Below are 18,383 nucleotides of genomic sequence, written 5' to 3'. Positions count from 1 at the left end.
CTGTGCGTGCTCAGGGGAAATTGCACAACAAATTTTGGAGTCCATTTTTTCCTATTACCCCTGCGAAAATAAAAAAATTTGGGTCTAAAGTAACATTTTTGTGAAAAAAAGTTAATGTTCATTTTTTTTCTTCCACATTCCAAAAATTCCTGTGAAGCACCTGAAGGGTTAATAAACTTCTTGAATGTGGTTTTGAGCACCTTGAGGGGTGCAGTTTTTAGAATGGTGTCACTTTTGGGTATTTTTTGTCATAAAGGCCCCTCAAAGTCACGTCAAATGTGATGTGGTCTCTAAAAAAAAAATGGTTTTGTAAATTTTGTTGTAAAAATGAGAAATCGCTGGTCAACTATAAAATAATTTTGGTTCCAAAATTGTGCTGATGTAAAGTAGACATGTGGGAAATGTTATTTATTAACTATTTTGTGTAACATATCTCTCTGATTTAAGGGCATAAAAATTCAAATTTTAAAAATTGCAAAATTTTTAAAATTTTCGCCATTTCCGTTTTTTTCACAAATAAACGCAAGTGATATTGAAGAAATTTTACCTACTATCATGAAGTACAATATGTCATGAAAAAACATTCTCAGAATATATATCTCACTTAACAGCTTAAAGCCAAGGAGTTACACCCCCACCAGCTTGCTGGTGGACTTCAACAGGAAGACCCCCTGGAGATCCAAGCCATTCGGCTCCCTTTCTGTCAGACAACTATAATTCATCACCGAGTTATGGAAATACTATACATCCCAGCGATACACCAAATAGATTTTTTGAAATCACGTGAACATGAGGAATGTCACCCTGGCTTCCAGCCCAGTTTAGCGCGTAGGGCCTTTCGGAAACCCCTAGGGCCATGGTGTTTGGTCTCCATGCGTAGCAGGGGCCCGGCTGGATCCGATGACACCAGAACCAGCTCCCTAGGACCGTCCATTAAGGAAGTATAACCCATTTTAATTTTTGGAGTTTATAGCTGAGGGAGGCCAGGGGTGGAGATTTAGGTCCAGCCCAGGGGACAGGAGAGGGAGTGACCCTGAGAGGTTAAAATCTCCTGCAGCTCTAGCCCATTGATTATTCTCTGGGAGATCACGACGACATCGTGTGAGGGAAGTCACCCAAAAGAGAGGGACCCACAAGCCTCCCATGTGGCAGCCCCTCCCCCGCAAACCAGGCCTTCCATCTGACTGGTAACTCACTATTAGTATCTGCTTTTATCTTTTGTACCACTACTATTGTGTTTGCATCCCGGACCATTATGTATGTATAACGCTTAATGTATATACTGTATTGTCTAGTGTGTCCTTAAGGCGATTAAATATATAATTTAAGCTTGGCCTGCTCTTTTATCTCGATCCACAAATCCTCATGTCCGTTGTTCGGTCCAACTAACAAGCTACCGGGACTGGTTCCTGGCCCGATAAAATCCCCCGATCCACTAGCAGGAATTATATTTTATAGGAACTGGTGGCAGCTCTACCATGCTGACAGGGTTCTGTTTCACTGGTGTCAGTGAGAGGGACTTCTCAGCCTGTCAGGGGTGTGAGTGAGTGTGGTGCCACATCAGTCACTGAGTGGACCACCTCTTCTCACTCCCTATACCTTCCTGTACCCGTGTGGACAGGGGATGTCTGTGGAGAACGGTACCAATCTGACCTTACGCGTCCCTGAGGGGGTACGGAACGTCACGTTGGTGCAAAGGGCAGATCCGTATCACGTGTTCCGTCTGACGTAATTGTGATGTCAGGTGGGTGGAGAGGTGTGGATCCTTCACAGGTGGTGGGATTCTGCGGGATCTCTCTGGTGCCATTTATCACAGGTGGTGTCAGCGGTGGGATTCTGCGGGATCTCTCTGGTGCCATTCTTCACAATTGGTCACTGCGAAGGGGTGACAAGATCCAGTGAAGGCAATATCCATCTGATGACTCTTGAAGAATTTCAGCGGCTGAGTGTGGTGGGGAACATCAGAAACCATCACCTTGGGTACCAAAAAAGCTTATCCTGCCCCTGGGTAAAAAAAAATTGAGTTAGTAATGAGTTTAACCACAAGCAATTTTCAAACTGGTTCACCGTAATACCATTTTCCATTTTTTTCTTGATGCAATTCAGTTTTCTTGTGCCGTAGCTTTTTCTGTCACATTAGGGACTAAAAATGTAATGTAATGGGATGGTTAGCGGATGACCTAATTGGGGTGGAGAATGACGTTAATGGGTGTACAGGGTGGGCCATTTATATGGATACATCTAAATTAAATGGGAATGGTTGGTGATATCAACATCCTGTTTGTGGCACATTAGTATATGAGAGGGGGAAAACTTTTTTAGATGGGTGGTGACCATGGCGGCCATTTTGAAGTCGGCCATTTTGGATCCAACTTTATTTTTTTTATAAGAAAAACAATGGTGTGCTTGGTTTTAACGTAACTTTATTCTTTCATGAGTTTTTTTACAAGTTTATGACCTCTTATAAAATGTGTTCAAAGTGCTGCCCGTAGTGTTGGATTGTCAATGCAACCCTCTTCTCCCACTCTTGACACACTGATAGCAACACTGCAGAAGAAATGCTAGCACAGGCTTCCAGTAGCCGTTGTTTCAGATGCTGCACATCTCGTATCGTCACAGCTTAGGCAATCCCCTTCAGGTGACCCCAAAGATAAGTCTAAGGGGGTCAGATCGTGAGACCTTGGTGGCCATTCAACTGGCCCACCACGACCAATCCACTTTCCAGGAAACTGTTCATGTAGGAATGCTCGGACCTGACACCCATAATGTGGTGGTGCACCATCTTGTTGGAAAAACTCAGGGAACATGCCATCTTCAATGCATGAAGAGGGCAACACATCATCATGTAGAAATTTCAGAAATCCAGTGTCATTGAGGTTTCCATTGATGAAGAATGGCCCCACTATCTTTGTACCCCAAATACCACACCATACCATCAAGATACGAGATGTGCAGCATCTCAAACAACAACATTTTTATGTTTGAAGACAGAAATGTGGCACAAGGTAGAAAAGTTCAAGGGGGGCAAATACTTTCACAATACACTGTATATATGTGTGTGTGTGTGTGTGTGTGTGTATATATATATATATATATATATATATATATATATATATATATATATATATATATATATATATATATATATATATATATATATATTATAGCTCAGCAGTTCGCCCCAAGGAACTGCTGAGCTTACTCAGGAGAAATTGCACAACAGATTGCATGATGCAATTTCTTCTGTTACCCTTATGAAAATGCAAAATTGTGGGCTGAGAAACATTTTTGTTGAAAAAATGTGAAAATTTTATTTTTATGGCTTAATGTTATAAACTTCTGTGAAGCACCTGGGGGTTCAAGGTGCTCACCACACACCTACATAAGTTCCCTGAGGGGTCTAGTTTCCAAAATGGTGTCACTTGTGGGGGGTTTCCACTGTTTAGGCACATCAGGGGCTCCCCAAACGCAACATGGTGTCCGCTAATTATTCAAGCAAATTTTATATTCAAAAAGTCAAATGGCGCTCCTTCCCTTCCGAACCCTGTGAGTGCTCAGGGGAAATTGCACAACAAATTTTGGAGTCCATTTTTTCCTATTACCCCTGCGAAAATAAAAAAATTTGGGTCTAAAGTAACATTTTTGTGAAAAAAGTTAATGTTCATTTTTTTTCTTCCACATTCCAAAAATTCCTGTGAAGCACCTGAAGGGTTAATAAACTTCTTGAATGGACCGTGGCGAACTGGGGGCGATATGTGCGGGGGCAAAATTTACCCGGGGGCGAACTGCTGGGGGCGAAACATCCAATTCATATATATATATATAGTGTGTGTATATATGTGTATAGATATATATATATAGATATATTACATACAACCCCTGGCAAAAATTATGGAATCACCGTGCTCGGAGGATGTTCATTCAATTGTTTAATGTTGAAAAAAAGCAGATAACAGACATGGCACAAAACTAAAGTCATTTCAAGTGGCAACTTTAGGGCTTTAAGAAACAATAAAAGAAATCAAGATTAAAAATGTGGTACTAAGTAAGGGTGATTTTTTTTTCACACCAAGCAAAAAATTGTGGAATCACTCAATTCTGAGGAAAAAATTATGGAATCAAGGCAAGGTTTCTTGCCTTATAAATGGGGTTGGGACCATCAGTTGTGTTGTGCAGGAGTCAGATGGATACACAGCTGATAGTCCTACTGAATAGACTGTCAGAATTTGTATTATGGCAAGAAAAAAGCAGCTATGTAAAGAAAAACGAGTGGCCATCATACTTTAAGAAATGAAGGTCAGTCAGTGTGAAAAATTGGGCAAACTTTGAAAGTGTCCCCAAGTGCAGTTGCAAAAACCATCAAGCGCTACAAAGAAACTGGCTCACACGAGGACCGTCCCAGGAGAGGAAGACCAAGAGTCACCTGTGCTTCTGAGGTTAAGTTTATCCGAGTCACCAGCCTCAGAAATAGCAGATTAACAGCAGCTCAGATTAGAGACCAGGTCAATGCCACACAGCGTTCTAGCAGCAGACACATCTCTTCAACAACTGTTAAGAGGAGACTTTGTACAGCAGGCCTTCATGGTAAAATAGCTGCTAGGAAACCACTGCTAAGGACAGGCAACAAGCAGAAGAGACTTGTTTGGGCTAAAGAACACAAGGAATGGACATTAGACCAGTGGAAATCTGTGCTTTGGTCTGAGGAGTCCAAATTTGAGATCTTTGGTTCCAACCACCGTGTCTTTGTGCGACGCACAAAAGGTGAACGGATGGGGCTCTACATGCCTCGTTCCCACCGTGAAGCATGGAGGAGGAGGTGTGATGGTGTGGGAGTGCTTTGCTGGTGACACTGTTGGGGATTTATTCAAAATTGAAGGCACACTGAACCAGAATGGCTACCACAGCATCTTGCAGCGGCATGCTATTCCATCCGGTTTGTGTTTAGTTGGACCATCATTTATTTTTCAACCGGACAATGACCCCAAACACACTTCCAGGCTGTGTAAGGGCTATTTGACCAAGAAGGAGATTGATGGGGTGCTACACCAGATGACCTGGCCTCCACAGTCACCAGACCTGAACCCAATCGAGATGGTTTGGGGTGAGCTGGACCGCAGAGTGAAGGCAAAAGGGCCAACAAGTGCTAAGCATCTCTGGGAACTCCTTCAAAACTGTTGGAAGACCATTTCCAGTGACTACCTCTTGAAGCTCATCAAGAGAATGCCAAGAGTGTGCAAAGCAGTGATCAAAGCAAAAGGTGGCTACTTTGAAGAACCTAGAATATAAGACATTTTCAGTTGTTTCACACTTTTTTGTTAAGTATATAATTCCACATGTGTTAATTCATAGTTTTGATGCCTTCAGTGTGAATGTACAATTTTCATAGTCATGAAAATACAGAAATTTCTTTAAATGAGAAGGTGTGTCCAAACTTTTGGTCTGTACTGTATATATGTATATGCACACTACCTACCATTCAAAAGTTTGGGGTCACCCAGACAATTTTGTGTTTTCCATAAAAACTCATACTTTTATTTATCAAATGAGTTGCAAAATGATTAGAAAATATAGTCCAGACATTGACAAGGTTAGAAATAATGATTTTTATTAGAATAATTTTCTCCTTCAAACTTTGCTTTCGTCAAAGAATGCTCCCTTTGCCGCAATTACAGCATTGCAGTCCTTTGGCATTCTAGCTGTTAATTTGCTGAGGTAATCTTGAGTAATTTCACCCCATGCTTCCTGAAGCCCCTCCCACAAGTTGGATTGGCTTGATGGGCACTTTTAGCGCACCATCCGGTCAAGCTGCTCCCACAACAGCTCAATGGGGTTGAGATCTGGTGACTGCGCTGGCCACTCCATTACAGATAGAATACCAGTTGCCTGCTTCTTCCCTAAATAGTTCATGCATAATTTGGAGGTGTGCTTTGGGTCATTGTCCTGTTGTAGGATGAAATTGGCTCCAATCAAGCGCTGTCCACAGGGTATGGCATGGCGTTGCAAAATGGAGTGATAGCCTTCCTTATTCAAAATCCCATTTATCTTGTACAAATCTCCCACTTTACCAGCACCAAAGCTACCCCAGACCATCACATTACCTCCACAATGCTTGACAGATGACGGGCACTCTTCCAGCATCTTCTCCATTGTTCTGCGTCTCACAAATGTTCTTCTTTGTGTTCCAAACACCTCAAACTTTGATTCGTCTGCCATAAAACTTTTTTCCAATCTTCCTCTGTCCAATGTCTGTGTTCTTTTGCCCATATTAATCTTTTCCTTTTATTAGCCTGTCTCAGATACGGCTTTTTCTTTGCCCTGAAGGCCAGCATCCCGGAGTAGCCTCTTCATTGTAGTTGTTGACACTGGCGTTTTGCGTGTACTATTTAATGAAGCTGCCAGTTGAGGAGCTGTGAGGTGTCGATTTCTTAAACTAGAGACTCTAATGTACTTGGCTTGTTGCTCAGTTGTGCAGCGGGGCCTCCAACTTCTTTCTACTCTGGTTAGAGCCTGTTTATGCTCTCCTCTGAAGGGAGTAGTACACACCATTGTAGGAAATCTTCAGTTTCTTGGCAATTTCTCGCATGGAATAGCCTTCATTTCTAAGAACAAGAATAGACTGTCGAGTTTCACATGAAAGTTCTCTTTCTGGCCATTTTGAGAGTTTCATAGAACAAACAAATGTAATGCTCCAGATTCTCAACTAGCTCAAAGGAACTTCAATTTTATAGCTTCTCAAATCAGCCAAACCGTTTTCAGCTGGGCTAACATACTTGTGCAAGGGTTTTCTAGGGTTTTCTAAACCTTCATTAGCCTCCTTACACAGTTAGCAAACACAATGTACCATTAAAACACTGGAGTGGTGGTTGTTGGAAATGGGCCTCTATACACCTATGTAGATATTGCAATAGAAACAAGACGTTTGCAGCTAGAATAGTCATTTACCACATTAACAATGCATAGCGTGTATTTCTCATTCATTTAATGTTAGCTTCATTGAAAAAAATTGTGCTTTTCTTTCAAAAATAATGAAATTTCTAAATGACCCCAAACTTTTGAACAGTAGTGTGTGTGTGTATATATATGTGTGTGTGTGTGTGTGTGTGTATATATATATGTATGTATGTGTATATATATATATATATATATATATATATATATATATATATAAATATATATATATATAAATATTACACACACTGCTCAAAAAAATAAAGGGAACACTTAAAAAACTGAATATAACGCCAGTAAATCAAACTTCTGCAAAATCAAACTGTCCACTTAGGAAGCAACACTGATTGACAATCAATTTCACATGCTGTTGTGCAAATGGAATAGACAGTAGATGGAAATTATTGGCAATTATCAAGACATCCTCAATAAAGGAGTGGTTCTGCAGGTGGGGACCACAGACCACATCTCAGTACCAATGCTTTCTGGCTGATGTTTTGGTCACTTTTGAATGTTGGTTGTGCTTTCACACTCGTGGTAGCATGAGACACTCTACAACCCACAGAAGTTGCTCAGGTAGTGCAGCTCATCCAGGATGGCACATCAATGCGAGCTGTGGCAAGAAGGTTTGCTGTGTCTGTCAGCGTAGTGTCCAGAGGCTGGAGGCGCTACTAGGAGACAGGCCAGTACACCAGGAGACGTGGAGGGGGCCGTAAAAGGGCAACAACCCAGCAGCAGGACCGCTACCTCCACCTTTGTGCAAGGAGGAACAGGAGGAGCACTGCCAGAGCCCTGCAAAATGAACTCCAGCAGGTCACAAATATGCATGTCTCTGCACAAAGTTAGAAATCGACTCCATGAGGGTGGTATGAGGGCCCGACGTCCACAGATGGGGGTTGTGCTCACAGCCCAACACCTTGCAGGACGCTTGGCATTTGCCACAGAACACCAGGATTGGCAAAGTTGCCACTGGCGCCCTGTGCTCTTTACAGATGAAAGCAGGTTCACACTGAGCACATGTGACAGACGTGACAGAGTTTGGAGACGCCGTGGAGAGCGATCTGCTGCCTGCAACATCCTTCAGCATGACCGGTTTGGCAGTGGGTCAGTAATGGCGCGGGGTGGCGTTTCTTTGGAGGGCCGCACAGCCCTCCATGTGCTCGCCAGAGGTAGCCTGACTGCCATTAGGTACCGCAATGAGATCCTCAGACCCCTTGTGAGACCATATGCTGGTGTGGTTGGCCCTGGGTTCCTCCTAATGCAGGACAATGCCAGACCTCATGTGGCTGGTGTGTGTCAGCAATTCCTGCAAGATGAAGGCATTGAATCTATGGACTGGCCCGCCCGTTCCCCAGACCTGAATCCGATTGAGCACATCTGGGACATCCTATCTCGCTCCATTCACCAACGTCACGTTGCACCACAGACTGTCCAGGAGTTTGCGGATGATTTAGTCCAGGTCTGGGAGGAGATCCCACAAGAGACCATCCGCAACCTCATCAGGAGCATGCCCAGACGTTGAAAGGAGGTCATACAGGCACGTGGAGGCCACACACAATACTGAGCCTCATTTTGACTTGTTTTAAGGACATTACATCAAAGTTGGATCAGCCTGTAGTGTGTTTTTCCACTTTAATTCTGGGGGTGACTGCAAATCTAGGCCTCCATCATTGGTTAATAAGTTTGATTTCCATTGATGATTTTTGTATGATTTTGTTGTCAGCACATTCAACTTTGTACAGAACAAAGTATTCAATAAGAATATTTCATTCATTCAGATCTAGGATGTGTTATTTGAGTGTTCCCTTTATTTTTTTGAGCAGTGTATATATACACACACACTTATATATATACAGTGCATTGTGAAAGTATTTGGCCCCCTTGAACTTTTCTACCTTTTGCCACATTTCTGGCTTCAAACATAAAGATATAAAATTCTAATTTTTTGGGTAAGAATCAACAAGTGGGACACAATCGCGAAGTGGAACGAAATTTATTGGATATTTTAAACTTTAACAAATTAAAAACTGACAAGTGGGGCGTGCAATATTATTCGACCCCTTTACTTTCGGTGCAGCAAACTCACTCAAGAAGGTCAGTGAGGAACTCTGAATGATCCAATGTTGTCCTAAATGACTGGTAATGATAAATAGAATCCACCTGTGTGTAATCAAGTCTCCGTATAAATGCACCTGCTCTGTGATAGTCTCAGGGTTCTGTTTCAAGTGCAGAAAGCATCATGAAGACCAAGGAATCTACCAAGACCCTGTTATGGAAGAGTGGCAAGAAGAAAGCCATTTCTCAAAGATATCCATAAAAAGTCTCGTTTGAAGTTTGCCACAAGCCACCTGGGAGACACACCAAACATGTGGAATTAGGTGCTCTGGTCAGATGAAACCAAATTCGAACTTTTTGGCCACAATGCAAAATGATATGTTTGGCGTAAAAGCAACCCAGCTCATCACCCACAAAATCCCATCCCCGCTGTCAAACATGGTGGTGGCAGCATCATGGTTTGGGCCTGCTTTTCTTCAGCAGGGATAGTGAAGATGGTTAAAATTGATGGGAAGATGGACGGAGCCAAATACAGGACCATTCTGGAGGAAAACCTGTTGGAGTCTGCAAAAGACCTGAGACTGGGGCGGAGATTTATCTTCCAACAAGACAATGATCCCAAACATAAAGCAAAATCTACAATGGAATGGTTCAAAAATAAACTTATTCAGGTGTTAGAATGGCCAAGTCAAAGTCCAGACCTGAATCCAATCGAGAATCTGTGGAAAGAGCTGAAAACTGCTGTTAACAAACGCCCTCCATCCAACCTCAATGAGCTCGAGCTGTTTTGCAAGGAAGAATGGGCAAGAGTTTCATCCTCTCGATGTGCAAAACTGATAGAGACATACCCCAAGCGACTTGCAGCTGTAATCGCAGCAAAAGGTGGCGCTACAAAGTATTAACTCAAGGGGGCCGAATAATATTGCACGCCCCACTTTTCAGTTTTTAATTTGTTAAAAAAGTTTAAAATATCCAATAAATTTCGTTCTACTTCACGATTGTGTCCCACTTGTTGATTCTTCCCCCCCAAAAATAGAATTTTATATCTTTGTTTGAAGCCACAGACACATGCACATTTGTGGCCTGCTGGGGGTCATTTTGCAGGGCTCTTGCAATGCTCCTCCTGTTCCTCTTTGCACAAAGGCGGAGGTAGTGGTCCTGCTGCTGGGTTGTTGTCCTCCTACGGCCCCCTCCACGTCTCCTGGTGTACTGGCCTGTCTCCTGGTAGCGCCTCCAGCCTCTGAACACTACACTGACAGACACAGCAAACCACCTTGCCACAGCTCGCATTGATGTGCCATCCTGGATGAGCTGCACTTCCTGAGCAACTTCTGTGGGTTGTAGAGTCCGTCTCATGCTACCACGAGTGTGAAAGCACAACCAACATTCAAAAGTGACCAAAACATCAGCCAGAAAGCATTGGTACTGAGATGTGGTCTGTGGTCTCCACCTGCAGAACCACTCCTTTATTGAGGGTGTCTTGATAATTGCCAATAATTTCCATCTATTGTCTATTCCATTTGCACAACAGCATGTGAAATTGATTGTCAATCAGTGTTGCTTCCTAAGTGGACAGTTTGATTTCGCAGAAGTTTGATTTACTTGGAGTTATATTCTGTTGTTTAAGTGTTCCCTTTATTTTTATATATATATATATATATATATATATATATATATATATATATATATATATATATATATATATATATATATATATATATATATATATATATATATATATATATATACACACCGAATGTTCGTAATTTGGGCTCTGCATGCCACTATTTTTCAAATAAAACAACTGAGAGGCAATTGAAGTGTAGACTTTCAGGTTTAATTAAAGGGGTTAAACAAAAATATCCCGTGAAACGTTTATAGGAATTGCAACCATTTTTCTACAAAGCCTCCTCAATTCAGGGACTCAAAAGTAATTGGACAAATTAACTTCACCACAAATAGTGGTTGTTTTTAATATTTTGTACAGATTATTTTGCAGGCAATGACTGCCTGAATTTGGGAAACCATGGACCTCACCAAACGCTGGGTTTCCTCCTTTGTGATGCTTACCAGGCCTTTACTGCAGCTGACTTCAGTTGATCCTTGTTTGTAGATATTTCTGCCTTAAGTTTTGTGTTATGCATTTGAAATGCTGCTCGATGGGGCTGAGATCTGGTGATTGACTCTGCCATTGCAGAATATTCCACTTCTTTTCCTTAAAGTCCTCGGTTGCTTTTGCAGTATGTTTTGGGTCGTTGTCCTTCTGTACTGTGAAGCACCGTCCAATCAACCTATTGGCATTTGGTTGAATCTTAGCACAAAGTATAGTCCTGTACATGTCAGAATTCATCCGCATGCTTCTGTCTTCAGTATCTCATCAATAAACACTAATGACCCAGTGCCATTGGAAGTCATGCATGCCTATGCCATCTCACTGTCTCCACCATGTTTTACAGAGGATGTGCTGTGCTTTGGATCATGATCCATTCCAAGCCTTCTTAATACTTACTTCTTCCCATCATTCTGGTACAGGTTGATCTTAGTTTCATCTGTCCAAATAATGCTTTTACAAAACTGGGCTGGCTACTTTAGATGTTTGTTTTTTTTTAGCATAGTCTAACCTGACCTTTCTATTTTTAAGGCTGATTAATGATTTGCACCTTGTGGTGAATCCTCTGTATTTGCTCTCATGAAGTCATCTCTTCATGGTAGACTTAGATACGGAAACACCTACTTCTTGGAGAGTGTTCTTCACTTGGGCAGATGTTGTAAAGGGTTATTTTCTTCACCGTGGAAAGGAATGTACCAAACTGTTGATTTGGCCACGCCTAACATTTCTGCAATCTCTCTGATGGATTTCTTCTCTTTTTCAGCCTAACAATGGTCTATTTCACTTTCATTGAGAGCTCCTTTGACCACATTTTGTGGGTTCTCAACAACAGCTTTCAAATGCAAATGCCACATCTGGAATCGGCTCCATACCTTTTTCCTGTTTAATTGATTATCGATTACCAAGGGAAAGCCCATCCAGCCCTTTTGAGATAATTGACAATTACTTTTGGTCCCTTGAAAAAGAAGCAGCTACATATTAAAGAACTGTAATTCCTAAACCCTTACTCCAATTAGGATGTGAATACTCTCAAATTAAAACTGGGAGTCTGCACTTTAAGCCCATATTGATTATATAACTATATCTTGAATATGTTTTGGTAAACAGCTAAAATGCCATACTTGTCACTGTCCAAATATTTTGGACCCAACTGTATATATACAGTATAATATAGTGTCATTGCAGAAAAACAAAGATTGAGATAAAGAAATTGAAATACCTAGGAAAGAACTTTCTAAATAATATCTATGCATGTAACATACATTTTTTATTCCAATTGACTTTTTTTCTTATTTTCACACGTTACTAAGTTGACAGCATTCACCTAAAGTATAAAGCCTAATTCACGTCTCATTTTGTGTCGTCTCCAGGCAGCTTTAAGTGCCTTGAAACAATTTTCAGAACAAGGACTAGATTCTGTAGAAGGCGCTCTCATGAAAGAAAACGGACCATTTGAGTAAGTATTTTCACTTGTGGTTTTGTTTTATTGTATAACTGTTTAATATATCTATTGTAGTAGAAGACAGTGGAATATATTTATCCAAACCAGTGTAAAGGAATGTTGAGAAGACGTCCATTGCTAACCAGAACATTCCAGCTCTCATTTTTCTAAGCTTCTGTTTAAAATTAAAGACACAACCCAATTTGTCGCTGTGGGCAACTTTTCAATTACTTTGCACTGATGTGCCGCAATGTCCAACATTATAGTTTTTCGTTCAAGGTCAATGTTTACCTAATAGGAGCTGAAATACTCTTCTGAAAGATTGTCGTGACGTCTAATTTTTAAATGGGGACAATCCTCCTCCAACACAAATCCAAACATCGGCATTTATCCATCACTTGAGACTTTAAAGACTGTGAGCATGGAAAAATTTTTAGATGCAAAATGCTAGTGACAGTCTGCAAAATTAATTTCTCAATTCATTTTCAGACCTCCTGTCTGTTTTTTTTGTATGCCAATGTCCCTCCCAGTAATATACAGGTGCATCTCACAAAATTATAATATAATATCATCAAAAAGTTAATTTATTTCAGTTCGCAGTATAAAAGTGAAACTCATATATTATATAGAGTCATTACAGACAGAGTGATCTATTTCAAGTGTTTATTTCTGTTAATGTTAATGATCATGGCTTACAGCCAATGAAAACACACAAGTCATTATCTCAGTAAATTAGAATACTTTAACAGCAACTTGAAAAATGTTTTTAAAATCCAAAATGTTGGCCTACTGAAATGTATGTTCAATAAATGCACTCAATACTTGTTCGGGGCTCCATTTGCATCAATTACTGCATCAATGTGGCGTGGCGTGGCATGGAGGTGATCAGCCTGTGGCACTGCTGAGGTGTTATGGAAGCCCAGGTTGCTTTGATAGCAGCCTTCAGCTCGTCTGCATTGTTGGGTCTCGTGTCTCTCATCTTCCTCTTGACAATACCACATAGATTCTCTACGGGGTTAAGGTCAGGCGAGTTTTCGGACCAATCAAGCACAGTGATGCTGTTGTTTTTAAACCAGGTATTGGTACTTTTGGCAGTGTGGACAGGTGCCAAGTCCTGCTGGAGAATGAAATTTCCATCTCCAAAAAGCTTGTCGGCAGAGGGAAGCATGAAGTGCTCTAAAATTCCCTGGTAGACGTCAGCGCTGACTTTGGTCTTGATAAAACATTGTGGACCTACACCAGCAGATGACATGGCTCCACAAACCATCACTGATTGTGGAAGCTTCACACTAGACCTCAAGCAGCTTGGATTTTGGCCTCTCCACTCTTCCTCCAGACTCTGGGATCTTGATTTCCAAATGAAAATTGGATCTCTGGGACTTTGTGGAGTATGACAATGACTGCCTTCTGGACATCTGTCAGGTCAGCAGTTTTCCCCATGATTGTGGAGCCTACTGAAACAGATTAAGGGACTTTTTTAAGTGCTTAGGAAGCCTTTGCAGGTGTTTTTGTTAATCTAATTTACTGAGATAATGACTTTTATGTTTTCATTGGCTGTAAGCCATGATCATCAATATTAACAGAAATAAACACTTGAAATAGATCACTGTTTGTAATGACTCTATATAATGAGTTTCACTTTTTATATTGAAGAACTGAAATTAACTTTTTGATTATATTCTATTTTTGTGAGATGCACCTACCTGTAGGTTGGAAGCAAGGTCTGTTTGTATCCAGGGTACTGCTGTTTTCTCCCTCCCTGAGTTACTTTCTTCCCTTCCCTTGCTGTGGAAATCTCTTTACTCCCCCTTCCCTGCTGCCATCTCTCTGGCTTTATTCACACATCAGTATTTTTGACCATCCTTTCATTTGTATTTGTAATCTAAAACCAGGAGTGTCTCCATGCACCTAATAGGTGTCAATCTTTTAATTATAGTTTTTTTCTGTAAGTTCCACTCTTGCTTTTGGCATACAACTATTGATGAATAATACTGCCCAAATACTGATATGTGTGAACAAGCCCTAATGCTGCAAGTAGGGAGGGGGGAGAGCATAGAGCCATCAGGAGCAGGAACTGTGACGAATTCGTAACATTTTTTTTTTAAAGTTCTTAGTGAAATAAAGGACTTGCACACTATCTGTAGCAGCAAAATGGTAGAGATTTATTTTAATAAAGACTAATTTAGAAAGCTGCTTACCTTTTTGTATTTAAAGAGTAAGGGACCAAAAAAATTGTTCAAATCATTTGAAGAATTTTAAAAAAAAGTCTGTTTCAGAAACAGCCCCACATCTGTCCAGGGTTTGTGTGTGGTATTGCAGCTCAATTCCATTGCCGTGAAGCAAGCTATGCTGCAATGCCAGACAACCTGCGGACAAGTGTGGAGCTGTTTTTGGTAGAAAGTAGCCTTGTTTTTCTAATACTGTACATCCCTTTTAAATATCACGGCCCACCATCCTCTAGGTCTTAGAGGGTTAACTTTTAACAGTTATAACCCCACTTAGCTGCCCATAGTATTTCTGCACTCGGAGCATTGAGGATTAATATTTACTATCAAACATGAAATTTCTTACTGAAAGACCATTTTACTAGATGATATATATATGGCGTGGAAGCTTTGCCACCAATATGCTGTAAGGGTAGCCGTATTGGTAGTCACCTAACCTTCCTATAAATAGGTGTAACTAAGAAATGGCTTTTTAATAACTTGACAAAGGAGGTCGATTTTACGGATTTCATTTTTTTTCCCCAGGAAAAATATATCTTTGTACCGTGTTGGCCAAAAGATGGAAAAATATTTAAAAATTGAGTCCTCAGTGGTTGATAATTTTTAATGGCTTTCTGAAAAGATGGTAACAGATGGCAAGCTTTCGAGACTGCTCCGGTTTCTTCTACTCTTCCTGATGAAGAGACCGGAGTAGTCTCGAAAGCTGTTATTTGTTACCATCTTTTCAGCCACTAAAAGATATCAACCACTGAGGATTCTCAATTTTTAAATGTTCTTTTTTATGAATTATGCTGTGATTAATATTTAATGATGATTCCATCTCAGAATGTCCCGTCTTATAGTCTGATCTTCAGAATAAATACGCGGAGGCATAAATTGCCATAAAGATGAAATGTCCCATGGTAGAATATTGCAATAGACAGGTTTGTATTGTCTCCTGATATCAACGGTAATTCCATCAGAGAGGTCTCCACATGATCTCATCATCATGCTATCTGAACATAAATATTGTTGTTTCCTTTCAAAATGTCACCCCTTCGGTTGACCTCTGAATCTTCTGTGCCATCAGCTAATAAACATGTCTTGAGATGTACAGCCCTAGACCCTAAAGCGTCTTGTTAATGTATTAATCTTTCAGACAAGCCAAGCACCGTGGAGAGAAAGGAGACAATACGCAGGCTAACTCAGGCACCAGCGCTCAGGACTGCAAGGATTCACAGGCCATCGTCTAGGAACTTCTCGGCGGCCGGCCGCTGCATCCTTATAAACCTGTCAACACGCAATAGGGTGTACGTGTGCAAGGAAACGAATCACTAATACCATTAAACAAGTCTTATGTGAAGACAACACTATCCTAAAGCAAGAGATAATACACAGTACTGTTTATACGAAGAGGGGGGATATATTAGCGTAAAGCACTTCCCCCTGCAATTTGAGACCACATCTTTAATTGCTTTGAGACAACGGAAATCTGATCTCACTAGTGCTTCAACTTAGTTTATTAGCAGAAGTGTTAAAAGAAATGAAACTTAACTTTAACCAGCTAAACATTTAAAGAAAAATAAAAAAAAAATGAAAAAGGTTAAGAAAACCACATTGGTTAGCGTTTTAGTGTTGTTTTACCGATATAATCTTAATTTTTCGTTTGTTTTAGTAACCGCTTTGATATTTTAAGACTTAACCAATGACAGTGCTTAGTGCTTGTGAGAGTCTTAGTTGTTGTCTTCATATATATTCACTGCTTATCATTTTTCGAAGCAAAGCGCAGTCTGAAATACATTTACAGCATTTAGCGAGAAGATCCGAGCTAACGGAAAAAGAAAAAAAATCAATCAATTCATGACCAACATTTGCTTAAAATACATGAGCTGATGTTTGTAGCATTAAGTCACAGTGTGCCCCGGAGTCCGCAGTTTAGGTACTACCTGCCCTGTAACTAGAAAAAAAAAAAAAGTTTTTTTTTTTTTTTAAAGTTTACAATTTTATTTGTCCTTTAGCCTGCCCTATACACGCTGTTGTGTGAAAAACATTGACACCCATTGTGTTGTAATGACTCACAGTTACATCAACTGAGTGTTTTTAATACCTGCATTCTGCGCTCAGGCATCAGCTAGCCCAATGAAGACAAGCATGTATTAATGAACAAGAAGATCTAATATGGCTGGATAGACACTGTCATGTATAACAAAAGGTTTATGTTTATGACTCTTATATGTCTTGTTGCGGGACAGTGTATTGCCAAATGCAGTAAAACCACATCAGTTCATGTGTTAAACTGGCTTTGACTGTTTCTTTAATCTCTTCATTTGTGGCTTTCGTTGGAATCTGTGTTGGGCTACAAACCAATGTTATCCTTAACGAGCCTCTGGGTTTAAAAAAACCGAGGAGACAGAATTGTCACAACGATATCTTATTTGGATGATTGACAGATCTTTAGACGAAGATGAATCACTCTCTTTTTATAGGCTGCTCAATACTGAAGTGTAAAGGCCCCCATGCACATTAGACTAATGTCAGCTAAAGTCGCCGATATCGACAGGTTCAGCTGACAGTCTGTGTATGGTGGCGCCGGGCTACTGATGGTTGGGAGATGTTGCATGTATGATATTGTTCTCCCTGTAACAAGCTGCCTGCCGATGTGTCAGTTGGCAGTTTTCTTATAGGGAACATAGGACGCTCTGCCGAACAAGTGCAAGTCTATGGGAGAGTCGGCTGAGATGGCTGTCAGTCTAAGCAGTTTTTGACTGATAGCAATCCAATTTGTATGGCCAGCCTGGGAATGGATGACAATCTATATAAATGGCAGCACATGGTTTAGTAATTCCAAATGTCTTTGAAGCACCACAGCGTGTAAACACTTCCATACGTAGACTGTGAGTACAAGCCCTTTGGCTTGCTTAAAATTCTAACCATAAAATCCGTGTTGAAATCACTGATGATCTTAAATGTGACTTATTAATTAATATGAATCATTTCCATTATTGTGGTGTGTAAAGCCAACATTAGAATAACTAGTTAGTAGAGATGAGAAAAAAAAGATTGACATTAACCAACCTTGTCCATCCGGCATCCACTTCAGTACTCCATGGCAGGCGGACCAAAGCAATGTATGCTTCATTGGCGGACACTCGAATGCCAGCATCATGGTGGCTCCTGCATGTCATGACGTTACATGAGGCCTAGTGACAAGATCTTTTTCAACACCCTGGCATCATGGTTTGGGTGCCATATAGTAATAAAGGGGACTACGGACCAGGGGAGTTGCATATCTTTTTGCTCATGTCTATTAGTTATTTCATATAGATTAAAGATAATTTTCTGGTTTAAATTCCGTATCCTGAGATGTGAACATCGATGATGGTCATTGACTAGAAACTGAATAATGTAAAAGTGAATCTTCTATAATTTGGGTGTAGGGTGCCACGGATCTGATGCAGTTTTACTGGTGTAAGCAGTCGCAATTTTAGTTGGCATACACCGAGGCATGTACTGATATTTACATGCTCCCTTCCATCACATATACACAACACAGAAATGAATCCTCTCTGAAATAGTGGACATGCAAATAAATTTGTTTCCATCTGTCATGGTAAAAATGTGCTTT

At 40.6% G+C, this 18,383-nt stretch overlaps 1 protein-coding gene across 4 annotated transcripts in view; it reads left to right on the top strand.

Moving 5' to 3' along the window:
- The window catches only part of STAU2 (staufen double-stranded RNA binding protein 2), a 379,482-nt gene extending 362,911 nt beyond the window's left edge, over positions 1-16,571 (top strand). For all 4 annotated transcript variants that reach the window (XM_073679451.1, XM_073679449.1, XM_073679450.1 and 1 more), the window contains 2 exons: positions 12,484-12,569; positions 15,918-16,571. In XM_073679451.1, coding sequence (XP_073535552.1) covers positions 12,484-12,569; positions 15,918-16,011 — 180 coding nt within the window. In that variant the 3' untranslated portion in view covers positions 16,012-16,571. The remainder of the gene's footprint in view (positions 1-12,483; positions 12,570-15,917) is intronic.
- Positions 16,572-18,383: the final 1,812 nt, after the last annotated feature.

The sequence above is a fragment of the Phyllobates terribilis genome, unplaced genomic scaffold, assembly GCF_046119375.1.
Source record: "Phyllobates terribilis strain yellow unplaced genomic scaffold, ASM4611937v1 Scaffold_4__5_contigs__length_816908805, whole genome shotgun sequence".
Taxonomy (NCBI): Eukaryota; Metazoa; Chordata; class Amphibia; order Anura; family Dendrobatidae; genus Phyllobates; species Phyllobates terribilis.
The sequence above is the reverse complement of the archived record's forward strand: the minus strand, read 5'-3'. Positions and strand labels throughout refer to the sequence as shown.